This window comes from Lepidothrix coronata, unplaced genomic scaffold (genome assembly GCF_001604755.1).
Source record: "Lepidothrix coronata isolate B3197 unplaced genomic scaffold, Lepidothrix_coronata-1.0 Scaffold87, whole genome shotgun sequence".
Lineage (NCBI taxonomy): Eukaryota > Metazoa > Chordata > Aves > Passeriformes > Pipridae > Lepidothrix > Lepidothrix coronata.
This window is the reverse complement of record NW_016690267.1, coordinates 1,850,332-1,877,634: the sequence shown is the minus strand read 5'-3', so window position 1 is coordinate 1,877,634 and position 27,303 is coordinate 1,850,332. Positions and strand designations below refer to the sequence as shown.

The window sequence follows — 27,303 nt, the reverse complement described above, 5'->3', positions numbered from 1 at the left end:
TTATTATTATTAGCACAAGAAGGCCTGTTTTAGCAGTTGTCATTTTAACACTTTCCAAGAGAAAGCATTATTTAGTATGGTTCTTTCCTCAAGTCTCTCACTGACATTGCTTGAGCTCCTTTACTCTTCTAAAAATTACTCTGGGAAAGTGGTTTGAGTGGCCAGGGAGAATCCCTTCAGTGCCATATTGTTAATTTTACTATTAACAGATTTTACCATTTTACCATTTTATTGTTAATTTTACTATTAACAGATTTTACCATTTTACCAAATGGTAACATTTTTGGTCCTGGCTCCTTTTTTTGGACCTGGCTTCTTTCCCTACTGTCATAAATAAAGGTAATCTCTCCTAGGAACAGGCATCAGCTAAAGCAGGCAGTTAATCTCACTTATCAACACACACATTATCAGCTTACCAGGCAGAACCATCCCACCTCCCATGGTGTTTTATCTGTTTATGAAGAAAACGCCTTCCATAATGGTAATTGAGAAATCAAAATGACTCAGGGTTTGTAAGTGTCAATAAGAATATATTATCCAGCCAAACTCCCCGTGTCTTGTTTGCAAATGGGTCACGCTGCTTTTGCCTTTCCTGTAGGATTTTTGTCAGTGAGGGACTTCCTATTGTTTATTAACTTGAAGAGAATTTCAAAGCTGGGATGACCCTTGTGAGAATAGACTACAATCATTCCTCCCATTTTGGTTGGAATTCTAGTCCCCTTATTGTCTCTGGTATGAAATGAAGGGGTCCAACCAGGGCTGAACAAGGATGCAGGGCTCCATCTCCTGTACATTATACTTTAAAGAGAGATCTCAGTTAGCATCTGCTGCCACTAAATCTGATTTTTATAGGTAATCTTGGTATAATGTTACATCCTTAATGTGTTCCATAATTTAGACTTCTTAAAATTAAAATTATTAGATTATTTGGGTTACTGAAGTTCTTTAACAAGTTGCCTTCTTGGTGCTTCTGACCATAACAGCTGAAGTAATTATCACAGACTGATATCTTGGGATGAAGGTGCTGTGGGTTGCAAACTTTTAATTTACTTTCTTCTGTTATGGAATAAATAGAGGAATATTTAGTATGCAAATTCAGGCTAAACTAAACATCTGGGTGTAAACACTGAAGAGTATACTTCATGTGCAGTGACTACATCTTGTTTGGTGCATCACGCTGGAGGCTGCACAACAGCACTCTAAGAAAGGTTGTCAGAGCAATTTTTTCCCCTCTGGTACATGTGTTCAGTGGCTGCATTTGCAGCCTTTGAGTTATGGCTGTTGTATTTCAGCTGCACTTGCTGAAGCCTCTGGGTGATGGAGCTGTCCAATTTTGACTATTTTAGTAGTTGAACTGTATTCTTGCAGGTGAGGTGCCAAATGTGAACCTTCAAGACCATTCAGCTGAGTCTTCATGTTCCTTTACAGTAGGTACTGATTTTATAAAAGCTTTACGTGTTCTCTGGCATTTTAGAGATTTCAGAGGTTGCAAAAAGACTTATTTATAACAGCACAACACCCAAGTGTGTGATGTCATTCAAAAGAACGGATGAAAATAATTGTTGCCACTTCTCACCTTTTCGTTAGAAGTCCTTGTATTTTCCTCTTAATATTCTGGCTTGTAAACTTGAACTTTCATTTTCAGGGATGATTTGTTGAATATATCCCAGTTTGTGCAGGCATGTGCAATGCTGGATTGTGCATGTGCAATGCTGCTTTAGCCTCATGAGGTTGCAGTAGCTGTTTAACATGCTCACAAAGTTTCACAGAGTTCCAGTTTTACAGATTCCAGTGTTACTAATTTCTGTCATGTATCCGATGATCCTAAGGGTCTTTTCCAACCTAAATGGTTCTATGATTCTTAGCCCTTAAAAATACTCATCTGAGACTCAGCTTTGTACTTTTTCTATCAGTGAGATATCTTCTCTCTGACCTCGGTTGGTTAAATCCAAGGAGTTTTGCATGGAGGATCCGCTCTCAGAAGGGACACAGGGGGTGTGAGAGTCCCACTCAGCTGCTTCTAACTGGACTTGGATTCAAGGAAGATGTGTGAGAGAAGGATAGAAAAGGTAAGAGTGGGGTGCAAAGAACCCCTGCCAGAATTGTGAAACTGAGGCAGTACTCAGGACTGAACCTGTAGCAGTTCTGCAAAACAGCATCTTGTAAGGAACCTCACCTGGATTCGCATCTCACTGCTACTTTTCCCATAAATTTTAGCTGAATGTACCTCTGCTGCAGTGTAGGTACACTTTGTGCCTCAGCGAAGATCTTGGATTGGGCACTTGCTCTGATGGAAAGTTGGTTCAAGTTTGAACAATTCATGCCTTCAATAGAAGAGTAGGAAGAGCCTCACATTCAGAATTTATAAACTCCTGACATTTTTAAAATTTAATCCATTTATTTTGGGCAATTATGCTTGGATCTGTCAACACTGAAATTTTGTTTACGATAAAAGACATGAAGCAAGTGGAGATGATAACATCAGATAAACTAGACAGGAGAAGAGAAATATCTTGTGTGTAGGAAACACTCTGAATCACAACACTGAGGCCAGGTGTGTCATAGTTAGCAATTGGCCACAGGCAGAATCTTCATACGATAACATATTCAGGCTTTTGGCGTAATCTCCGTGGATTAGTAATATCTTTTTTCCCTGGCCCCTTGTGTAAAAGCCATTTTTTCACCTCTGTCTGCCCATTTACATCTATATGTGTGTAAACATGCCTTACACCTCTCTCTGATTCAGCAGGAAGATGCTGACACCCTCTCTGATGAGCCCACCTGCCCTTCCAGTCTCCGCTGCCCACTTCTGATTTTCTCAGCTGGGCATCTTCCTACTTTTTCTCATGTTTTTCTCCATCTCCAGAGAAGTTCTGTGTAAACATCTGCAGCATGATTCTCTGCTGACCTTTAAACTGTGTTATGATGTCTATAAAGCATTATTTGATGGTGTTTAGCTTCCCTGTGCTCCAGGAGCACTTCCTGTCAGGCTGGTATCTGCATATTTGAGCAGCAGGGGCCAGGACTGAGAGTCCTGGTACAGCAGTTCTCATCTGTAAGATTTTTGACTAATTAGAAGATGACCTCTCTGCTTCAGTTCATTTGTGTGTACTGTGGGAACAGTATTTCCATCATGCCTTTTACAGCATTTATGATAGCTCAGTGCTTAAATATTCCTGAAGGAAAGCAGTGCCATTTAAAGAAGGATCATGCCAGCAGAGTTTTGCTTCAAAATACCTCTTCTTTATTTTCTGCCACAGAGTCCTATCTCTAGAGGTACTTCATTCTTCCCCTCTTCTCCAAATGTAGTTGGGTGTCTCATTTCCATTTGCCATTTTGAATATAACTGTGGGGATAGAAGACTGATGGGTGAACCAGTTATCAGCAAGTAAACATATGGAGGCAAAATAATACTCCTAAGGATACAAACATATTCCATCTCATTTTTTTTTTGATTTAGTTTGAATTTGACTAGTGAAGTTTGGCCAATATCTATGGGTTTCTGTCAGTGCTTCTGGAGGTCCAGTTTTAATGACTGCTTGGAAAACCCACTGCTTATCTCTCTTCTAGAGTCATGGAATGGTTTTCTCTGGGACAGTCTCTCCTTGTTTTGCACATCTCATTTCAAACTGCATTGTTTTATCAAATGCAATAGTAATCAACTCTTCTTTGCAACCAGTTATAAGGGCAAGAACTTTTAAACTTCAAACTTTTAAATGACATTGAAATTCTAATTTTATCAGTGCAAAGCTATATTTGAGAAGAAATTTTACTTTATTTAAAAATAAAAACTCAGTTTAAAGGAAGCAAAAATTACTCCTAGGATGGTACTTTTAAATTCAAGTTTCAGTCCATAAATTTGATTGAAAAACCGGAATATTTAACTAGTACCATAAAATCCTTAAGAATTGGAGATGCTGTCTGCTTTAAAATGTTAGAACTGAGAAAAAGGGGAATCAAACCCACATCTGAGCTCATTATTAATAGTAATCGAGATCTAAAAGCCACCTTGGATACTTCTGTATATCCTTTTGAAGTTGATAGAAACCGTGTCATGTATCTGAGAACCCTCTTAAAAGCAAGTGTCTGGAATAGTTGTTGGGCATGAACTATTTAATGATATTCCAGCTCGTCAGAATGAAACTCCTGTAGCTTGGAACATCTTTACGTTGTCTCAGAACACTGTCAACGTGTTTACAAAAACTTTTGCCCCTCAGTTACAAGTACAAATGTGGTTCAGCAGCGAATAAAAGTAGCTGCCTTCTGGTGGCCATTTGCATTCCCATATTTCAGTTCAGTTCAGTTCCTGGACATATTTGTTCATTGCAGAGGTGCTATCCTGACTTACGTCTCTAAGAGAGAGTGAAAAAATCTACCATGTCATAGAGAATGGGCTAAGGGCTATAAAAAGCTATTAATTTTAATAATTGTGTCCTGAATCTGCGCATACGTGTATATATAAAAATATAGATAAATATAAAAAATTCCAGAAATCCCAGGGAGAAGACACAGAACTTGTCTGCCATCTGACATTTTGACAAGCTCTCCAGAATTAATCTGTCTAGGAGCTACTATGCTCAGCTTAATTATGGAAAGGCTGCATCTGTGTTCAAAGCTGCTGAGAGAGAAAGAAGAAAGTAAAAATGTCCACTAGGTTTGATTAACTGCTTTCAGCCTGATGAATAAAGACAGATGGTTACTAGTTATTTTTCCTTAATGGATTTTGAAGCTCCATTTGGTGGATGAATTAAAGTTATAGGTCCCAAATCAGCCTTTGAAGATATGCCTGCATAACCCTTAGTGATTCTAGCAAAGTTTGCATGCCTCCAAGAGAGAGGCTTACCCTGAGGCTCTTGTACATGTTGTTGAAAAAGAGTTTTGAAATAAAAAATGCAAGTTTAGAGTATTAATAAAATAAGTTACAAACTCTGCACAGCTCAGGCAGGAATCCCTTACAGGGGGTGATTATTTTGAAGTGCCTGTGCAGACTTATCCCCATAGAACCTGTGCCTGTTCGGGAATGGCCTCCACCTGGAGCTTGGCAATGTTTTAATACTGACTTTAAAACTTGGGGAAGTTCATTTTAAAGTTGCACTTGATAGCTGTGTTACCTGGAAAGTGAAATAAATAGTTTTATGGTGCAGGTTCATTTGCATGGATCAATTAGCATATCTCAAATCCAGGTGGAGGAGGCCTTTAAGGCGGGCTCTAATTCTGCAGGTGTGCATGTTTAAAAACATGGCTCTCAATATTTCTGTCCTTTACTTGCCCACGAATATCTGTGTTCACTTTTAAGAATGTACCTAATTGTCCGTGAGTTTGGGCTCTCGGGGAACATTTAAACCTAATGGGTCTCAGGATTGTCATTCAGCAACCTATTAAATCATCTGTTTAGTTTTATGTGTGGATAGTCATAGTGATTTTAATGGGATTAAGTATGCTTACATCTAAACAATTTTTGAGTCGGGGTTAAGGTTACTGCGCGATATAAAATGTCTAAGATGGACAATATAATAAGGGGAAGCAAAACAACAAAAAATGGCATTGAATATACAGCTTTTTCCATAGTTGGTGGATTGCCTAAAGAAAAAAAATATCATTAACTAAAATGCTACCTGCCACAGAACCATCAAAGCCCCCCACAGGTCCTGAAAGGGACCATGAGAGGTCATCTAGTTTGTCCCGCTGCTCCCCCGCAGGATCATCCATCACTAAGTCACTCCTGACAGAGAGCTGGTCTTGCTGACAACATTCAAACGCAATTGCAGCAGTTTACGAGCAGCACAAACATGGCTGGGAGGCGGCAGGAACGGGGAACGTCCTTCAGGCCGCGGCAGTGAAGGAGAAATCGGGGACATCCGGTACGTAGCAAACACGCATTCCATCAAAATCATAATGCAAGTCATTGGTTACACACACAGTGAGGGCACCATTCCTCAACAGGAAAAATACACGGCTTCACCGTTTGGAAGCGAGGGGCTTGTCCTTCAAGTGACAGAAAGCAGAATGGGTTTAGGGCAGGTGACACTTTGTCGTGGTTGATTGCTTAATGCTTTTTGAATCATCGCTCGTTTTTCATCTCGTTCTGCTTTGGCTTTCATTTCAAAGACTCGCTGATGTAACTGCGAGGAAAATCTAAAAATAAGTGAATTCCATTTGTGAGAGGCAGCGATGCTTTCAAGAGTTTGCAGATGGGAGGGAAGGCACGTCGCAGATGTGCATAGCTAATAACCCACGTGATGGTGGGGACGTGCTGCCACCCATTTTCTTTCATCCCCTTTGCAGAGTCCATGCTCAAAGCTCAGAGACATGTTCTGGGGCTCTGAGTTGTATGTGTTTTATTTTTAATGTTGTCACTATTATGATGCAAATGCCCCCACTTTGAATGAACTCTTTCCTGGGGTCAGTTTTTTAGTTTGTCTACACGTGCTTTAATCAGACTTTTGATTACCGTGTATGCCTAATTTTCTGTTTTACCTGTTTATTTACATCGGTATTTATGAATTTAACTGCACCAAAAATTAAGTGACTCTTGCATAGATAATACCTAAATATTTTGTTGTCTAATGTAAACATGCCTGTAAAAGGTTGGATGTAAACCAGATGTTTCTCCAATCTGTCAGTATCTGGAGACACACAGGAGAAAAAGTTACAGAAAGGAGATGCAGAAGTGTGAATTTTATCTGATGGAGATGCAGTTGATATGACTTGTGGTTAGGGGAACCCTTTTAGAGGTAAGGCAGGCAAAACTGCAGTTGCATTTCAGGAAGCACCTGCAAAGAAACAAGCAGTGGGGTAGAAAAATGTGGAAATCCTTTGTGTTCTGGGCACAGAGATGCTGCCTTTAACTTCAGAGAGGCAAAGCTGTAGAAAAGGGAAGGCAATAGGGAGAGATAATAGAAATCTAGTTGGAAAAACAAACAAATCTTCCAGTTGAGAGTACAGCTTATATCTTTATTTCTCATTTATTGAGGCACCACTATGCTGTGCTCTGTTTTAGACAGGGCTGGAATTTTACTCTGAATATACCAGAGGGAATTTTATGGAACAGTCTGTGCTCTCAAAGAAGTGGACTAAGATAAACTGATACCTTTTCTCTTCTAATACTGATGGTTCACGAAGCTGTTTCATGTTACAGGATGACAGAAAAAAGGCAGGCAAGTGTAATTTTTCATAAGGATAACCTAGGGATGATTCCTGGATAACTTCCTGAAGAATACCTAATTGCCTTTAGATTCTATCCTCTTCTTGGAAAACAGTGACAATTGGGTTGATAAAAATGACTTATTTTGAAAAGAGTGCAATCCCCTTTTAGCTCTTCCTGAAAGCCTAGAGATACATAGATGTCTGTAGAGTTCAAGAAGAAAACCTCCCTTGCAAATACAAAGGAGTGCTCATAATGTTAATGATTTCTCTGATTTAAGATGTTTTGTCTATTGCAGAAAATTTACAAAGGGTGATTAAAGTTCATATAAATACTGAGGCAGAACTTACAGGCCTTGACTTAATTTACAGGTCTAGTTTAGCCATCAGTACAAACATCCTTCACTCTGAGGTTCTTTCTTACATTAGAGAAAGTAACAGGAGATTTAACTGAGGAAGATGTTGTTGTTGCTGTTATTCTGATTATTATTATTGCCCCTTGTTGGAATTGAATGTTGGGGAATGATGTGCTACAGTTTTATCTTCACTGCCATGTGCAGGTCTTCAGAAATTACTGTTAATCTCTGAATTTACAATATTTACCATTGCTATATTTCTAAAATCAAAATCTCCAGTAGCTTAGAGGTAAAAGATATTCTTTACTTTTCTTTAATGGATGCACACTTTGTTTGGCAGGAATTATTTTCCCTAAGGGTCTATTACATAAATAGTTTGCAGACAAAGGAGAGGTTACACAGCCTTATTTTCGTTTGCACATAATCTTTTTTTTTCCCTAATTCAGGTCCTGCCTGTGAGTTCAGAGATCTTAATTCACCACAGTACTTAGCTGCATTCCTGGCTTTAGGCAGGGTAATGGGGACAGTTGGGATAATTGGGACAGATCATATTTCAGGTTGAGTGCATGAAGAGAGAAATGGCCGAAGGCAGAGGATTATCTCAACCTTTGTACAGGAGTTCTGCAGTACTTGTGAGAGGAAAGTCTGTTCGCCCAAATGAGTTTTGTCTGTGAAAGTTCAACAGCTTCTGCATCCAGGACTAATAGCTTGACAAGTTGTGTGGCCATGAAGTCCAACAAAATCCAAATGGATGAAGGTGTTTAGGCACTCTCAGAAGCTGTAGTATACAAAGTAAATAATTTTATATTTTTTCTGCTCCTATAAGTATTTACTCATTAGAAGCGTGTTTCTGTCTTGGTTAATGACTCATTTGTTGAAACAGATTCCAACCTGTTTTATGCTGAAATTATATTCCAGGAAAAGCCTTGTATACAAGAGCCTCCCTGCAGAACCCGAAATGCAGATCCTTTACCCAAGCCACAAAAGCACATGAAGACATGGAGCAGGAGCTCTCATGAGCAACAGACATTGCCTTGCACGGCTGAAAAAGCCTGAATCAGCAAACAAAATACAAAACTGAAGAGTTCTGTGGGAAATTCTAACCTGAAATGAAAAATAAATCTGTGACTGGCAGAGGAAGCTGAAACAGAGATTGGATGTGTAGAAAAATTGCTTCATGCTTCTAGACAATGTAATTCATGTTGCAACTGGGACAGAAGAATATCAACAGCCAGCAGGTATTGGATATGGCACGTGGTACTTCTGGATCAAGGGAAAGTGCTGAAAAGATGTTGATAGTAAATTATTGGAAAATGCAAAGAAAGCCCATGAGAAAAGTGGCCGAAGAAGTGAAAAATGATGCAGGGTGAGGCAATAGAGACATGCCTGAAAGCCTTGTGGTTGAATTGGAAGCTTCTACTATGCTGGAAAGTTACAGAGGCTTTAGAAAATATAAACATGAGGGAACTGCAAATGGAGCCATGAAGAGCAAAGACAGAGTGCTCATTACCAAGGCAGAACCGAAAAAGAGCTTGGTGGTGCATTTCAAAGAACTTGTGACCAGGCTCAGCTTCACCACATTTCAAAGTAACTGGGGAACCTGAATATTTTGCCCCTTTTTTTTTTGTGGTAAGAACAGCAATGGAAAGCACAGGCCAAAGTGATCATGCTCAAAAACATAGAGCAAGCAAAGAGTGTCGGGAGAAAAGCCTCAAATAATGGGGAAGAAGTAAATTAATAAGTGTGAAGAACTGTTTGTGCCTAAAGAATGAGAGCGTGGTCAATGAGTTTATGCCTATGGTAAAGATGCCACACATTGGAGAGGTGTCCTTGCTTTTTGCTGAGAAAAGTCTTCTACAGTGATATGACACAGGGTGAAAGATGCTGTGACTTTAGAATTTGAAGGAAAACAAGCTGGCTTTGAATTGTGTAGAGACTGGCTGATCACACTGCAAATTACCACAGAGTGACCGTTCTCCATGAGAGGCGTCTTCTTTTGCCATTGCTTTAACTGACCTCCAAAAGTCATCACTTGGATGAAGACACTTCCACAGAGGGGCACGCTTGGGATCTGCAAAGTCTCAAGAAGAAACATCAGAAACATGCACAGAGTGCTCAGTGAGGGTGAGCAAAGGCATAGTAGCCGGTTCAGCTCAGAGGCTGCTTGGAATTGTTTGCTGCTGTTTGGTGTTGGCATGGACTGGTTATGGAATTCAGGCTTTAGTATAGATTCTGTACATTGCCAGGGTATAAAGGGACAGCACACTGAGTTACTGTGAGATGGCTCTGATAAGCTGGAAAGGAAGACAGATGTCCTGGCAAAGGTAGATAGAGTTTAGCCCCACATCAGTTAACTTCAATCCATACTCCTCATAACACAGATGTTATGTTGATGCAACGTCCTGATAATTTGGAGGAGCCATCTTTTTTCTAGCAAAACTAACAAGAAGGAGGTGAGATAAGGAGCATGAGTAGGCATGGCATAGGGAAATAGGAAATAATGCAAATAGGAAATAATGCAAACACAATTGCAATCCTGTGTTGCTGTACAGCTGGGACAGCTGGAAACGTCCCAAAGAGGTAGAGAGGAAAGTAGGTGCTTTTTCAAGATGAGTAGTTGGCACGAGATGGTAAAATTCGTCTTATTGCAAAATTCTGCTGAAAAATCCTCAAGCATTGATGCTGTCAGAGAAAGTGCAGAGTCCTCATGAAGTGGGTACTCCACATTAGCATTTCTCAGCCAGTTTTAGATCATACCCTCCTTTCTGATAGCAATCTGTGTGTGATCTCTGCACTTATATACAATTCTATGCCCACACCAGAGTGAAGACATGGTCAGCTTCTCATTAAAAGAAGCCTTCAGTGGTTATATTTTGTATTAAAAATATAATTTCAGTGATAATTCAGATAGGGATCTGTCCCCACCAGCCCTTCCCACAGCTGTTCTGCAGCGTTGTGGGTGCAGACAGGTGTTGTGACAGTGCACAGCAGCAGGTGGGTGTATAATTCATGCATATGGCATCCCCAGCTTTCCACACCCCCCACACTGAGAGTCAGTGTCTGAGGGAGGAGATTTGCACGTGCACGTAAACATTTCAGTGGGGGACATGGCAGGGGAGCAGGGAGCAGAGGGATGGAGCTTGGAGCTTGCTCTGCAGGGGCCAGACATGGTGGCCACCACAGCTTGGCCCTTTGCCCACTTCTGTCCCATCCCCACAGGCTGAGGGGAGGCAGGGCAGAGAGGGCTGGAGGTGATCACTTCTGCCCCTCATCCCGCTATGGAAAAGCTTCATCTCGCTGTATCCCAAAGTGTGAGAGTGCATGCTTTAAATGCCAGCAATTTTGAGATCATCTAAATCATGTGATAGAGACCAATGATGGATAGAGCAAAATTCCCCAAGAGAATGTTTAAGGAGATGCCTTAATGGAGAGCAAAGTATAACTGACCTCAAGACCAGCACGCTACTAAAAGCAGAAGCAGCAGATGGCAAAGAGAAGTGAATACAGTTCACACTTTGTGCACTGGTGGGAGGATGGGTGGATGAGTGTTCACAGCAGTCATGGATGATGAACAGACCTGGAGGGTAATGTTCCTTTAAGAAAGTGACCTAATCTCTAATGTAAACTACCTATAGGGGTATGTAAACATTTCCACTGGCTGGAAAAGTGTATATTCAACAGATCTGTAATCCCATAAAACCCCAAAGGCATGATGGAATGGAAATGTGGAAATGGGCTGTCTCATGTCAGGTTTGCAGCATGCTTCAACCTTCAGTGTCTGAAATCAGATAGGTCAGCACTACGTTTTCTTTTGGAAAACCAACTGGGTCTGTCATAACTTAGGCTTGTCTCTCAAACCAATTAGCAGGGATTTTTAAACAGGGTTAAATATGCTTAAGTTGTATTTCAATCCTTGTGGCTGGCTGGCTTTTAAAATTTTCTTATTGTTTAAATAACTTTCAGATTACAGCACAGTAGGTGTTAAATCTCTCAAGTATACTTAATTGGTTACTTTTTTCCCCCCAGCTTGCTGTGGGTATCAAGCCAGGGATTCCTGTCAAAACTGAGGTGAATGTCACCACTGGAGGTCAAGTGAAGATTCAACCTCAGGTGTGTTACATGTGTTCACCTAACAAAGTGCCCCTAATGGCAAACCAGCAGTCACCCCTTCCCAGCCTCCCAGACCCCCCTGAATGTCAACTAGCTGTAGGTATTTGCTGAATGTGGAGTAGGTAAATAGCCAAAGGTGGGCACTAAAGTGGGGAAAGTCATTTGAGGCTTTTTGTTGACAGAGGAGGGAGTTCCACGTGTGATAAAGCCCAACAGTAACCACACAGTTTGTACTGCAGAGGTTAAAAAACCCTGTCCCGACTCATTTTTGTCATTGCCCATTGAAAGCCAGTTCCACCAAAACTACACCCTAAGTTTTGAGGCAGGAAATTCCAACTATTTCTCATAAAGGAGACTGTTCTTTTTTTCACCGTCCAGGAAAATGTACTTTGAAGATATAAAAAATTTAGCAGTTAATTTTTTTCCTGGAGCCAGCGCTTGCTACATCACATCCATTCCCATTGCTGTCAATCATTATCCAGCCAGCATATTGTTCAGAAGGTGGAGCTGTCAGGCAGAAGGAATGAAAGGTAAGAAAGGGAAGGCTTCTGCTTCTTGCTGATGCCAAGGGTAAGTGAGATTATGTCAAACCTTTAAACAGAGTCCCCTTTCTGTGCCCCACCCCCTGCTCCTATATAACACACACTGCATTTAGCAATACCTGCTTTCACCCAGCCGGTGGTGGGGTGTGAGTGCCTGCTCTCCACCCCAGCTGATGGATGCTCTGGCCAGCAGCCCCCTTGGGTGGCTCTGCGCAGGTGTCACCGCACTTTTTGGGGTGACCGCGCTCTGCACGGCCCAGAGGAGCCCCATGGACAAAGCAAATGTGCTGCTCTGGAGCCTCCTGCCTGCCTTGCTGGGGCTGCTCTGCCTGGCCCTGCTGGGGGCTGCTGGGGGGCTGGTGGTTTTTTTGGCCACGTGCCTCATCTCCTCCACGTACCTGGGCGGCCAAATTCTGCTGCCTGTGGGTGACAAAGCCGTGCTCGTCACAGGTAAGGTGCTGCAGGAAACAAAAACTGGCTTTTCTCACAAGTGGGCTGGAAAACTTTGTGTTCCTCGGGTTAGGGATCTATAAAGTGCATGCTTGTAAGAGTTCTTTTATTTTTTTTCTTCTTACTTTATTTGCTTTGGCAGAGATTTTTTTTTTCCCCTAGGTAAATAAATGTTCTGAAGTTAAGCAGAAAAGCATCTTAATAGATGCTATTATTTTTTTAGTGTCTCATTTAATCTTTACAAGTAGCTTTTTAGGCATGCCTGTGAAATTAACTGGTGCAAAAAGCATAAGAATACTTAGGGTGGTCTAATTTTTTAGGAGAGACTTATTAATTTGTGGGAGCCCTCAGAACAGTACATTCATTCATTACTTTTGTTTAATTGAATGTATTGTGCTGGTTATGGGTGTACAGTTAGTTATCTTTGGAGGGCTGTGTGTGTACACAGTGCACACTGTATATCATCCAAATATTTCAAGACACTGGTTTGGTGCCATCTCTTTGAAACAATGTGTGAAATCATTCATGAGGGATTAATTCCCTTCACTAGCAGTGAAAGTTCAGAGCTAATTAATTCAGTCTCTATTAACACTCTGATCTACTCAAAACAAACTTTTATTTTGCAGGGATGGGCATTTTTCTAGTCTTATGGCTTTTCTCCTGTTTCTTGTAAAACTTTAGATGTTGTTTATTTAGATGTTTTTTGTTTGTGTTAATCAAACCTTTAAACTGGAGTGCCTGCCAACTGCTTCTTGCACTGTTAATTTGCTGGGTTTTGTTTTATTTTTTTGTTTTTTTTTGGTTTTTTTTTTTTCCCTCTGGAAAGCTGAATTAAGTTGTTTTGGTTTATATAGCAATTTCTTGCAGAATTTCATTTTGTTTTATAGAGACACCTGGAAATAATTTAGATTTGCCTAGCAAGCTTTAATATGGGGATTAAATGTAAAAGTTGAGAGGGGGCAAGTTCTGCCCTTGCAGTTTATCTGCCAGCTGGGTTTCTCCCTGCAGGTGTATCAGATGAAGATGGGTATTGGCAGGGGGAATTTGGGAGCAATCCTATCCCACCTCTGCAGGCTCAGGGATTGCTCTTGCACTTGGGCATCTCCTTGCTCTTTGTAAGACTGCACATCTTCAGGAAAAAACACTCTCTGGGAGCTTACCTGCTCTGGAGGATGTGAATTAGGATGGTATAAAGGAGTAAAGAACATTTGGTTAAAGTCCAGTCAGTGAATGTGCTGCAAATATCCTGAAGAAATCTAAGTTTGGACATCTCTGACAGCTGATTTATTTGAGGAGGCTATTTTTTTGTCTTTATTTGAATCCTGTGCAATCAATCAAGCCCTCTATCTACTGAAACAAAAGTTTTACTGAGCATGTGTCTTGGTTAAATTGTTCTGATTGTAGTATTCTTCCCCATACCAACTATAGGACGTGTGTCCATGTGCATCTGCAAGGTGCCTTTAAATAGATTTTGGTGTAATTTTCTCCAGTTTAGACAAGACCTGAGGCAGGCACTTTGTGGAAAATGGTGATTTTTGATTCTTTCCCCCCCCCCCTTTCAGCCCCTCAGGGTTGAGGAATGTGGCTGTTTCTGGGCAGCTGCCACAGTTTCTGGCTGCCTTTGGCCAGAGGCTGGAGTAATCTCTGCTTCTCTCCCTGGATTTTGTCCTATATTGTTCTGGTCCTCTCTGGATGGAGGGAGGTGCTGGTGCTGCTGTGCATTGTTTAATCCCACAGTTACCGGAGTACTGGGATAAGGGAAGACTGTGCCCAGTTGTTAAAGTGCTTTTCCACATGAATAATTATGGGCATGTGAGCAGGCTTAGACCTGTTGCTGGAACTCTTCTCTTGATCCTCTTGCTGGGACTGAGTGCTACAGTGTCCTAAGACAGAAGCTCCTGGGCATGTGAACACTTTAGTGTAGTTTGGTAAACCCAATAACCACCTTCCCTAAAAATTAAATTACCACGAAGATCCAAAATAACAGGAATTGTGGAATTCTGTCCTCAGTTATTCTGTGAGCCGTGGGATGAATTTCTCCAGTTAATTTGGTCTTTCCATTCTTGGTGTGTGATTCGGTGTTTTATGCTCAGCATGAGTCAATCATAAATTCTCAGTAATGATTCAGTTACAGTCAGTAGTGACTGCCTTCCTTATAATAAATCCTCTCATAATTCACAAATTGTTTCAGACAAGACTCTTGCAGGAGTGTGGTTGAGGGGGAATTATATATTTTTTTTCCCTATAGAGACCGAACTACTGTTTAAGTTCTAGGAGTTGAAGTGTAAAGTTTCTCTGGACTTCAGAAACAGGTCTGAAACTCAAATCATACTTTTTTTTTTTTTTCCCTGCCAAAAAGGCCAGGGACAAACCCAGTATAAGGCACAGATAAACACTACTGTTATTTCCTTATCAGGATTGCTACCCCAGTCCCACGTTCAAGCTGTACTCTGCCCACTCTCAAGTTAAAGCCGCATTGTAAAACTTAAGTAGTATTTAGCTGTGGCTGTGTACTTTCTGGGAAGGATGAAAAGGGAAGGATTTGACCCAAAAGTAGGGTTTTTCCACTAAAAGGAAAAGAAGGAATGATGCTCCACCCCCAAACCTAGAAATCTGTCATGTCTCTGGGATATTTGCAGGCCTCTTCATGTCTCTTAAGGAAATTCTAAGAATGCAGGTTTGTTCTTTCAGGTCAGGGCTGGAGAAGCTTAATGTGATACTTGTAATACTCTACTGCATCTTCAACAAATTGCAGACTTCTAAAATGCCAAAAAAACAGATGCATTTTCTTTTAAGGAATTAAATAGAGCATGAGTAATCCTTTTCTTCATCTTGCACTGATTGATCCAGGCGTTTGGTATGTGTTTCCTTCAAGCCACCTGGAATTAATTTTTTTTCACCTTTCAGAACTAAAGCCCCAGTTAAAAGACAGAATCCAGAGATTAAGATCTAACCTGATTATGATGAGTCTCTTTGGCAGTCAAATTCTATTGACTAGACTTTGAGTGCAGGAGCAGACCTGTGAATAACTGTGATTGTATCTGCCTTGGTGTGCTGAAATCACAGACTAACCCTTAGAAGTTTATAGTCGGGTTAAGTAGGAGTATTGCAGCTCTTTCATAAACAGGAAAACAGTAAAAAAAACTGGCAGGAGTTCCAATCCTTTGTCCCACATTCAGGTTTCCAGAGTTTGGAAGCTGAGTGTTTATGTAGTAAATTGCTGTTGCAGGAGATAGTCAAGCCCTGGGGTAGCTCCGTGGATCTCGGTGCAGAGCAGCATCTCCAGGAGCTTTCTTTGCCCTGGTTACAGTGGAGGGTGTGGTGCAGAACAGGCTGATGTGTCTCTGCTTTACAGTGCAAAAACTGTATTAATGTCTTCAACTCCTCATTTTCCTCATGATATCCTTTGCAAAACTCCTGATGCACAGTCCCTATAAACTCCTTCCCCGCCTCTGGCTGTGGGAGGGACTTTTGACAGAGGCAGGGAGAGACAGGACAAGGGGGAATGGCTTTAAACTGAAAGACAGTAGGTTTAGATTGGATATTAGAAAGAAAGTCTCCCCTGTGAGGGTGGTGAGGCCCTGGCACAGGGTGCCCAGAGAAGCTGTGGCTGCCCCATCCCTGGAATTGTTCCAGGCCATTTTGGATGGCACTTGGAGCAACCTGCTCTAGTGGAAGGTGTCCCTGCCCATAGCAGGGGGGTTGGAATGAGATATCTTTAAGGTCCTTTCCAACCCAAACCATTCTATGATTCTTTCAATAGCAGCAGCAAAATGCTGGGTCAAAGGGATAGACTTGTGAATCAATCAAATTATTTGTTAAATATTCATCATCTGTACCTGGTGGGAGGAATTGCACAACTGTGATCCCAAAGGCCATTGTGTGTTTGCTTCCTGCAGTTGATGGGTCATTGCTTCATATAGATAAAGTTTGAGAATAAGTTGAGAAGAGCATAGACAGGATAAGAGAAATTCTGGTTCAAGTTTGAATGAATTAAATAGCTGACTTAGCACAAAGATGCTATTCTGAAGCCCTCATAGGGTTTGAAAGCATTGAACTCCTTTGCAGGTAAAGAAACAGTTGCTTAGCTTTGTCTTGGTTACAAACTGTAAGAAAAAGGTGCTTATCAGAGGGATCTGGGTGGTAGATGTCTGAATAAAACAATGCTCCTTTTTTGAATTAAAAAATAGAACCCAAGAATTTGAATGGAAAAATGCCCTATAATTCCTTTGCCCATCAGAGATTTCAAATTAAAACATTAGTGTGTTTTCTTTTTTTTTCTTAGATACTTTTGTTATCAGGTTTGGGACTGCATATTTGTATAAAACCAATCTAGGGTTTTATTTCCTCTGTATGTGTGAAGCAAGTTCATAGAATCTGTCAGTGGAAGAGCACGAGCTGGTGCCATCAGCTCTGAGCCAAGAGAACGTGATCTGTCAATCTTTGTGGAACATTCAGAGGTCCAGCTCCTCCAGCCTTCAGATCTGAACCTCTTTTCCTACTGACATATGCATTTCAGGGACTTTGCCATCATCTATTTGTTTACATTTGCATGGATTTCCAATGTGTGTATTTTTTTACTTTTTTTTTTTTTCTTCTCATGACAGTATAGGACAGACCCACTTTTCAAGTGTCTTTTGGATGCTTTCAGGAAGCGACACCGGGATTGGACACGCACTGGCTAAATACCTGGATAGCTTAGGTTTTGTTGTGTTTGCTGGGGTTTTGGATAAGGACGGACCTGGAGCTGAGGAACTGCAGCGGAGCTGTTCTGGGAGACTCTCTCTCCTGCAGCTGGATGTAACCAATGCCACTCAAGTCAAGGAAGCCTATCTGAAAGTCTCAGAGAAGGTGCAAAGTACAGGTACAGCTTTTATTCCATTTTAGTGGGAGCATTAGTGTAGCTGCTCACCAGGTGCATCTCTTAACTGTTGGCTACATCATGGCTTGTGTGTGTAGGTCATTTCCATGGCACGGCCTTGGGCAGTCAGGATGACTCCTCCTTTCTGGGACATAGGAAAATGGTGATGACTGTTCATGGAGCGGGGAATGTGTATCTGCAGCTGCAGATCATCTCTGCTTCTGTCCGGAGGCACCATCCCTCTCATCAGTGTAATCCTTATGCCGTTGATTTCCTGCTTTTTGGCTGTGTATTTTCTGTGCTTTCTCCTCTTCCCAGGACTCTGGGGTGTTGTGAACAATGCAGGCATCCTGGGCTTCCCTGCTGATGGTGAGCTGCTCCCCATGAGCAACTACAGGCAGTGCATGGAGGTGAATTTCTTTGGGGCCGTGGAATTGTCCAAGACCTTCTTACCGTTACTTCGGAAGTCACAGGGGAGGCTGGTTAACATGTCCAGCATGGCAGGTGAGCTGAGCCAAAGCACCAGATAAATTTCTGGAACAACAGATAAAACAGTGAACTTCCTTGGCAAAAATTCTGAGGAAGATGTCAGTCAGTCTTTCTTGTCTATACACAAGAGAATTAATATTAAGGGAATGAGTTCAGTATTTTTTTTGTTTGGGAGACTATTTCCAGAAAACAGCTTTTAAAGAAGAGTTTGGTTTGGCTAAAAGTATTCTGTGACAGAAAAGACAGTAAAATTCAGATCTTGTGTTCTAGATGCTATGAGTGATAACTTTGTGAGCTTCCATAAAGATGGGTGGTACCTCACAGATATTTCTATAACATGTTCAGCTGGAAGTCTGGGACCACCTCAGTGTGTGGTATCTACTGATAATCTGGGAGCTGAAGAGCTTCTGTTTATATTTATTTAAAAATATTTTGGATATCTTCTTAGAAATCCCTAGGCCTAACTTATTAGCGAAGTGGTAAATTTTTATTAAAAAAACCCAAACCCCAAACCTACAACCTTTTAAAAAATTACCCTGTGCTTTCCAGTTTTTTCCCCTAAATTGTTCATGCTATATATATGTATAACATGTCCTGCTATTCTAGGAGGACAGCTGAGATGCCAATATGTAGGAAGTAATGTAATACATTATCTGGTAGCCAACAGCTGAGGAGTAAGAATGCTCCTTTGAAACTGCGACCTGCTAGAAGCAGGATGTCATGCTGCTGGAAAGTATTTTGGTTTCAGAATTCTTAAGTCTTTACTGTATCATGTGCTTCCCAAATTTTCCTTTGCTCTATCTGCTTGGACCCTTCTGTACAATTGGAGTTCACCCAAATCCTGCTGTATTGCTGGGGTGGCTTGTGAAGGTGTGACCTGGTGTTCACAGCTTACATGAGGATGTGGCTGCAGTCTGGCTCTGACACTGTCAACTGTATTCTCTTTATAATCCCAAAGATGTTCTATATCTGCATGTTTGCAGTGAGAACTTCTGTTTTCCTTCATGCACAATTTTAGAAATTATACAAGGATTTGCATAAGTGTAATTTCTCTGGTGGGTGCTGTAAAGAGTCCAGCCCAGAGGAAGAGCCTGAGAGGAGAATTTTGAACTCAAAAGGAAGGTCCAGCTGTACTACTCTGGTACTAATCACACAGGAAGCTCTGTTTCAGAAGTTATCTTCTTCAACCCCTGCAACTTCCCTTGCCTGGTTGGATGGGTGCTACAAGTGAAAATTAAATTAATTTACAAAAAAAAGGGGTTGGGGTGGGTGGTGAAGGAAGTATCTATGGGGAAACTATATGGAAGTGAGAAAACAGACAAGGCAGGCTCAGGGTAAGAAAGTTCCAGGTAAAATGTTAGCAAGAAAAATGTTACCTGTTTCAGTTACTACTTTTGAAGTTTCTCTATATTAAAACAATTGCCCCGAATAAAGCTGTCTTGAATCTTCCAGATCTAAAATGTATGGAGAGTTGTAATCTTGCTGTGAAAACACTTAAACAAGGTCTTAATATTTAAATATACAGAATAACTCCTGTGTTCTTCTCACAGTATCAGTGTAAACAGAGCAAACTCTTTTATGTAACAGTTGCCTGTATGAGTCTGTGTTCATAGTTCATTGCTGACACTTTAAGAAATCAGGACGGAATTATCAGAAGGACCTTTCTGGTGCTGCTTTGCCCACCAGCTCTTGCAAGCACAGAGGCTGAGGCCAGACCTCTGTTTCCTCTGGGTGCCCAGGTGAAGCCTGCACTGGTGTTTTGGGGCAGATGTCTTAATTCTTGGCATGAATCCCTGAGCTGCCTTGCAGGGATAAATGGAGAGCTTCCCTGTGCTGAGTAATTTGCCCTTACAGGAGTTGAAAATGACCCTGCTTAAACTATAGCTGTCTGCAGAGATGTTCTTGCCCGCAGGCTGCTTTGGGTGAATAACTTCTTCTTAATGCAGGGTCTGAGGGTCCTTTAGTAAAACATTAGTGGAAAAGTCAGTGAGGTCTCATTGTGCTGAATCTCTTCCTGTCTGCGTAGAGCTCATTTAACTGGACCCAGGTTAGTCTGACCTCAAAGGGAAAAGTATGTGATTCAATTGGCTCAAACCAATTGAAACTCCAGCTTATTCAGGTGCATACAGAAGAATAATTAACAAATAATTGGCCTGACTTCTTTAAAGAAATGATTCTGTGTGAGAAGATGATACCCCGGTCTTTGCAGTGCAATACCCAATAGAAGGCACTGGTGGCTTACCTGAAAATTCCCCTGTATCCAAGTCTTTTCTTTTAAAGGACTCAAACACATTGAGGTGAATGTGTAATACGTGAAACAGAGGCTGTATGGGAGGATATGTCCAACTGGCCATGCAGGCAGGAGGAGGGATGTGCCTCAGGAAGGGCCATCCATTCCATCCCCTCCTCCCTGCTGCCAGCGCAGCCCGTGGTGGCTGTGATGACCCTAAACCTGGCAGAGCTGCTCTGTGTGGTGATAACACCAACCCTGTGGAGGAAGTGGGAGGGCTGAAGAAGGACAACATGTTCAAACCAAAGCATGGATTTTTCTAAAGCTGGATAAAGGACAGTCTGATGGTTTCCAGGACAAAGGAAATCTCTGAATTTGGAAAATTTTGTTTTCTGGAAGCTTGTTTTTGTAAACATAGAGATTTCTTTTAAATTCACCCAAAATATTGTCTGCTTTCTTATCTTTTTCATGTGGACAAATGCTTCTGGGATTGGAGCAGATGTGTTATAACTATAGGCTGGGAATCTGCTTCTATGATGGGTCTTGGGGAAGTCCTGTCACCTGCAGAGCGAGATTCCAGCTTTGATTTGTACACAGAGGTTTTCTGCACTGTTGTCTCTGGTCTTTCTGAAACTGTCTGGAAAGAAGAGGAAAATAAGTTGGCTTTATAAAGCTGGAATTGAGATTACTTACCCTGTTCTAACTATGGTTTATTGTAGGAGCTTGAAATTCGTGTTACAGCGATGAGAACAGGAGCATAAAACTACTGCTTCACTATTTGTATGAACCAAAACATCATCTGTGTTTCTCAAACCAACAGTCATAACTTTCAGCAGTTTTTACCCTTAAATGCAATACAGTTTATTTTTCTGCCCTACAAGGTGTCTTATCAGGTGTTACTGTGCATAACTGCCATAAGCAACTGTTAATTTACAACTTTCACTCTTTTTTAACCTCTAGCAAGAAATGATTCCCTCACTGACTTGTCTTTAACCTCAGTGAGAGATGCATAATTCTTGTTGTGCTATAATCTTCCTTCTAAATCATGAAAATAAAGGCTGGAAAGAGCCACCGCCGAAGTTTATCATGTTTATATTGCTCCTGCAGGAGGCATTCCGCTACCGAGGTATGCTGCGTACGGTGCATCAAAAGCAGCTCTGTCCATGTTTTCTGGAGTAATGAGGCAAGAGCTTTCCAAATGGGGAATTAAAGTTGCTGCAATTCATCCGTCAGGCTTCAGAACAGGTTGGTGTTTGACATTTTGGGTTGTTCTTTCTGCCTCTCCTCTTTCCCTGTAGTCCAGCATCCTCAAACAGAGCCCTGAGCGATGTTCAGGAGCCAGACTTTTTTTGCTATTCTTCATGTTGGTTATGAGAATTAAGATCTGTGTTTTTTGTGAGAGATACTCCCTCCAGTACAGCACACTGCCTGCCTCTGCCTCTCCTGGGCACAGCTGTCTTTGCTGTGAGTTCAGGCAGTTGGTGCCTTCCCTTTGCTCCAGCTCGGTTGAAGCTGATGAACCAAGTGTGTTTGATTTGGGTGTTAGGACTTGCTTGTTCTGCATGAGAGCTCCAGGTCTCTCTGTCAGTCCTGCCTTCCTCAGCATCAGAGCTCTCCTTACTGAGCTGCTCCATCCTGCATGGCAGTATCTGCAGCAATACCTGTCATCCCGCTTACCTGCTGTCGATACCACTCTATGTAGCCTCTGATCTTTCCTCTCCTTCCCTCTATTGTGCTCCCGCTGCTTTCTGTTCCAAATCCTTCTCCTCCTTCCACTGATCCAAGCACTCCTTGCAGAGCCTGTCTGGGTTCCAGACTCATCTCTTACTGCATGTGCTCTGGCTGCACCCTGTGCCTGCCTGGTGTCACACAGGTCCCTGTTCTGTGGGCATGCCTGGCAGCTATCTGAGGACAACATCAAATCCCATTGCTCTCTACTCAGCAAACCCTGATGACTTCATAGAGACAATTTTTATGATGATTAAAAGCAAAGTGGTCTTTTTCATAAAATGTCCCTTCCCCTCCTGGGGAGGGGCCCTGCAGGGCACTGGGCTCTGACAGCCCTGTGTGGTCAGTGGAACCTGCCTGAGGCTTTACCTTCAGGGCCCTGCTTAGCACTGCTCAGACTTATGGATCAAAATGAGTCCTGGGAATTGAGATTTAAATATTTATTTAAAGATTTTTCTTTATTTCCAATGCTTAATTCTTGATGTTAAAGCAATAATTGTATTGGAGAAGCCACTGCTTTTATTCCTACATGATGCAGATGGGGTGGAAAAATAGATTTATTTATATTTTTAAATCTATCCTAACACAAGGCTCATCCTTCATGAAATTAGTTATTGAAATACTAATGTCACTTGTGAAAGGGGAGCTTAGCACTTGGCCAACCCAGCTGAATCCTGTTCATCTTAGTTTGCCTGTCTGTCCTCAGTTGCTGACATCTGTTAATAAATACTGATTGGAAACAACCAGAAAATGAATAAGGACAGAATGGCAAAGGGCTGGAAGAGAGAAAAAGAAAAAATGCTGACTTGGCTGTGAGGGAGCCTTTTTAGGTAGAGTTGGTAACCAAGTGATGCATGAACCTTATGCTTTTTGTGTAGTCTGAACTTTGTGCTTTCCCTTCTTTTCCAAGTCAAAGCCCTTGCAGTAACCAGCTGTGGTGTTTCTTCTTCACTGACACAGTTCAGAACAATTGTGAATCAGATTGGTGATGGAAAACAACTTGTTGACTATGAATTTCAGATGATTTTTTTAATATTCAGCCCCAAACCCACTTGCTATCCTGTGATGTTGCTACTGCAGGTATACAAGGCACATCTGACCTGTGGGATAAGCAGGAAAAGGAGCTGATGGAGAACCTCCCAGCAGACACCAGGCAGGCCTATGGTGAGGACTATCTCCAGGGGCTGAGGAGCTACCTCCTCCACATGCCCACCTGCTGTGACCCCGACCTGTCCCCTGTGCTGGGCGATGTCCTGCACGCTCTGCTGGCCAGGAGACCCCACGGGCTGTACACCCCTGGCAAAGGGGCTTACCTGCTCCTCTGCATCTTCTGCTGCTTCCCTCTCTGGTGCTATGACTTTATCATTAGCAAGATGCTGAGTGCTGAGCCTGTTCCAAGAGAGCAGAGAACATCAGAAGATGAAAGCAAAAACCTCTAAGGTGTCCATCAGCATTTGTCTCACTTGATGAGATAGCTGGGAAAAACTCTATTTATTGTACTGTCTTTGTTAAGTTGAATTTACACTGCCTTGCAAAGAGGTAAATCTTTGTGTTAAGAGTAATGTGGAAAAGCAGTGCATAAACAGAAATAGAAAGCTATTCCCAGATGACGCATTTTTTGAGGAATTTCAGTGTTTTCCTATGTCTTTATATCCTGGCCTCTTTAGCCACCAGTGTGCTTGTAGCAAATGTGGGTGGAGTCCTTCCCAAATCTTCATTCATGAAGCCTGGCCATGATGATGATGATGAAATCCTGCCTTCTGTGTAAGGTATCTCACAAATTATATGGTACCTGTCTGCTTCACAAGGCATCACCAGCACACAGACAGATGCATAGCCTGTTTCTGAAAACAAAACAACCTTGAGAGTCAATAACCTTCTTAAATGTTATAATGAGTTACATATATTCCTATCCTTGGAGACATTTAGAAATGTCTAATGAAAGTCTTTCCCAGTGCAGCTGCAGCCTAATATGTTTGAGGTTTTGGTTCTTTTACTGTTGAACTTGTGAAATTATTGTGTTTCCCCCCCTCCCCAAGTTTTGTGATGTATAATTGTGAAGTTTAGAATGTGTTCTCTTTGCTGACTAGGCAACATAAATTAGTTGGGGGGGGGAATGAATGAAGACAGATCAAGACCTTTGTGAAGAAATAAACAATTTCCTTCCTACAGTGATAGTGAGTGTCATAGTAAGAGTATCAGCTGCTGATTTGATGTGGCTGTCTGGGTCTTTCTGTGCATTGCCTGCATGTGCCTGTGCATATCTAATTATCAGTAAAGTCTCACCTCACTTCTGCTTTTTGTGCTATTCCTCACTCAGTTATGGGTTCACAAGAAGTCATGTTGTTGCCCATTTCTCCTGATACCTTCTTGTCTCCTTCTGCTTTGGGGGGAGTTTGTGCTCACTCAGTCTCCATGTTGGCTTTGCTGGAGACCAGTGTCCATCTTCTGATTTGACTGTGGTTGCTCCCCTTCCCTAAATTCATTCTAGGTGATGCATTTCTTTTCAAGTGCTGAAAAATTAAAAGTGATCACATTCTGGGTTTTAAATGTAGATGAACACTTTTCCTTTCCTCTCTGAGCAACTTCTGTCATAATCCTAGTGGTGTGATGTCCTCTTGCAGCCAACTGGACAAAATCACTATTTAATTTGCATTTATAGTGTTTATTCAGTCACCTTCCTGGGTCTTCTACATCAATGCAAGTCTCCTATAAATGCACAGAGGATGCTCAGAGGGCTTGGGCCATCTTTTTAATCTTTGCCCCAGTGGGGAAATCCTCCTGTCCTGTACATTGTGTCACAATTACTGCTTTTGCTACTGAGGTTTATCACCAGGCAGCTTTGTATCAGTCCCCTGATTACAGACTTTTGCTTTCCTTTGGGGAAGTGTGACAAAAAATGTTTTAAACTCAGAAAATCTGGGACTATTTCTCTCTCTCTCTGCCAATTTCTTCCTTTATCTATTTCCCTAATTTTTTATGTGTCAGCAGAAAGGCTTAATTAAAAAAAAATATTTAGTGACTGCATGGCTGTGACTCTTTCTGTCTTGTCTGACTCTTTGTGCTTTTTGGGAATCAGGGCTGCATTCCCTCCCTTCCTGGGCTGCCCTTGGTCGCAGAGCAGCAGAGCACTGAGGAGGAATGTGGTGGGAGCTTCTCCAGGGAAAAGAGCCAAGATGGCAGTTGGTGCCCTGTTTTGGCAGGATGTGATCTCAGCTGGCACAGAGGCAGCTTGTGAGCTGGAAGGAAAGGAGAGTGCCATAATGGGTGGCAACCTCTGAATTATGGCTGCCTTCAGGGTGAGGGAACTTGCTGCCAGTCAGCCTATCTCTGTCTCCATCCTGGATGGAGGTGGTTGCTTTTCTCTTCACACCCAATTTACGTGTAATTCTGTGGGCTGTAATTTTGCCCTTAGGTGCATTTTACATTATACAACCAAAATTCTCTTAGCAGTCTGTTAGCTGTTTTGCCTACCAATCTTCATAACAATCTTTAATTGTTGCTTTGTTATCTGGCTGTGGTTATAAAACGTAATTTTTTTTCTCCCCTTGACTTTCTTAATGGGAATATTATCTTGCATGTTGCAGACATATTAAACTAGGCATTTACTTGGAAGTTTTGACTTCATTTTATTTTTTTTAACTTTTATTTCCCAAGAAATTTCTATCCTGAATAGTCATTTTATATCTCTTCACCTAACTACAAAGATATTTTAGCAAGCCTCAAACAATTGTGGTATCAAAGATTGCTATTATTTTTTTCCTACAGGGAATTTTACTTTGTGTTTTAAAGATAATTCTGTTGTAACACATTATCGAATTATGTGTCATTTAATGGGCCATAGTATTAGAAGTAGATTTCTTTTACTGAGGGCTTGTATTGCAAACAATCCCAACTGTGAGACTGGGAGAACTGCAGAATAAATCACATGTGTTTGTGGCCAACAAGACCCTGTGGATTTTAGTGCTTGTGCTCTCGAGGACAAATGTCTGGGTGTTATGCTCTTTCTCTTACCATAAAGGCTGATCTAATACAAAGGTATTTTAGGGGTGGGAAGAGAGGATATTTAGTTCTGGCAGTGGAAACTGATGTATTAAAAACCCCAGATTAACTGCCACGGTTTGGGCCTATTTTCAAAGATAACGTTTCTAACAAAATGCATATGGTGTCAAGGAAAGCACCTGAGAAATTAAAGAAATTGGCTGTGGCCCTAAAAAAGGACTACTAAATAATACTCTAAACCATGACCTAATGCCCCACACTAATCAAGTGTGTATATATTAAAAACACACACGTGTATATTTAAAAGGGGTTATAAACTGTGGAAATCACGATTAAAGAGCAGGTTTTATACACATCCCTCTGATCCAGCCTCTGGAATGCAGGTTTGACCGAGAAGTAAATGCTGTCAGATGCTTTTTACCAAGCAAATCCCTGGCTGGTGTCCTGGGGCTCCCACTCTCCTACTCTGCATTCATTACTCTGCCTGACATAGGTTCTTACTTCATGTAAAGAATTGATTTTAAGACATGCAGCTTTGGTGAGACAGAAGGTGAGATATAAAGCAATTTGGTTTTATAACTTTTTTTTTATTCTGGCTCCATTTGCCCTCTTTATGGGGCCCCTGATGACAGCCATGCCTAATGTGTGCTGCTAGCATTGCAAGCTGGGGAAGAGAGGTAAAATATTGTGCATTTTTGTGGTTGTGTCACTGGCTGGCCACAGTAGGGAAGTTTTGGTGGTCACTTGCTAAGGGATCATCTCTGCATTTTGAGAAGTGCTAATGTGTGGGACTGCCCATGTGGCTGGAGGTAAGGAAAAGGGTTGAGGAAGTTTAAAGTGTGCTGAAATGAGAGCTCTGACAGGGGCGTTTGGGTTGGATAAAAGTGTTGGTGTAGGGGAATGGAGAGCTCCAGGTCACTGAAGGTTATGGACTCATGCAGGGACAAGGATTAATCCTAAAACTGCTTTCAAGCTCTGTAGGAGGTTGGGCAGACCCATTTCTCACCAGCAGAGGCCAAAAACAGGGATAGGGAGAAAGGGAATAGTCACATTGTCCAATTTAATGAGCATGAACAGGAGTTTAGTTATTTCTAAACTAAAATATTTCAGATTTTGCCATTTTGAGTCTGTGCTGCCTTCAGAAGAGAGGGATTAACTTCCATGTTCCTCTGAGTGTGTGCCCTGGCATGTATGGGGGGGTTTTTTTGTTTACAGTTGCATATGAAAAGCCATTATAATTTTTGTGTGTATTCTTTGTATCAAGAGGATGCTTCCAGGGAACTTTCAGATGTCAGTGATGTCAAAACACGCTGCTCTTGCTGTAGATTTACCACCCTGGGCACAGCATTGCACAGCTACAACCAAAATGAGTCACATTGCATTTGCTTGAAT

At 41.6% G+C, this 27,303-nt stretch overlaps 2 protein-coding genes across 3 annotated transcripts in view; both read left to right on the top strand.

Annotated features, from left to right (window-relative positions):
- The window catches only part of PLCG2 (phospholipase C gamma 2), a 74,719-nt gene extending 72,725 nt beyond the window's left edge, over positions 1-1,994 (top strand). Inside the window, exon 32 of the mRNA XM_017820984.1 lies at positions 1,914-1,994. Within this exon, the coding sequence (XP_017676473.1) occupies positions 1,914-1,916 (3 nt within the window). The 3' untranslated portion in view covers positions 1,917-1,994. The remainder of the gene's footprint in view (positions 1-1,913) is intronic.
- HSD17B2 (hydroxysteroid 17-beta dehydrogenase 2) lies at positions 1,993-25,057 on the top strand. Of its 2 annotated transcripts, XM_017820989.1 has the most exons (9): positions 1,993-2,069; positions 5,700-5,861; positions 8,418-9,623; positions 11,526-11,609; positions 11,988-12,139; positions 17,253-17,465; positions 17,781-17,966; positions 21,289-21,426; positions 22,990-25,057. In XM_017820989.1, the coding sequence occupies exons 5-9, from the start codon at positions 11,992-11,994 to the stop codon at positions 23,346-23,348; spliced, it is 1,044 nt and encodes a 347-aa protein (XP_017676478.1). In that variant the 5' UTR covers positions 1,993-2,069; positions 5,700-5,861; positions 8,418-9,623; positions 11,526-11,609; positions 11,988-11,991; the 3' UTR covers positions 23,349-25,057. The 2 variants fall into 2 exon arrangements, with proteins under 2 accessions (XP_017676478.1, XP_017676477.1); XM_017820988.1 differs by lacking the exons at positions 1,993-2,069; positions 5,700-5,861; positions 8,418-9,623; positions 11,526-11,609; positions 11,988-12,139 and adding an exon at positions 12,325-12,601.
- The last annotated feature ends 2,246 nt before the right edge of the window (positions 25,058-27,303 follow it).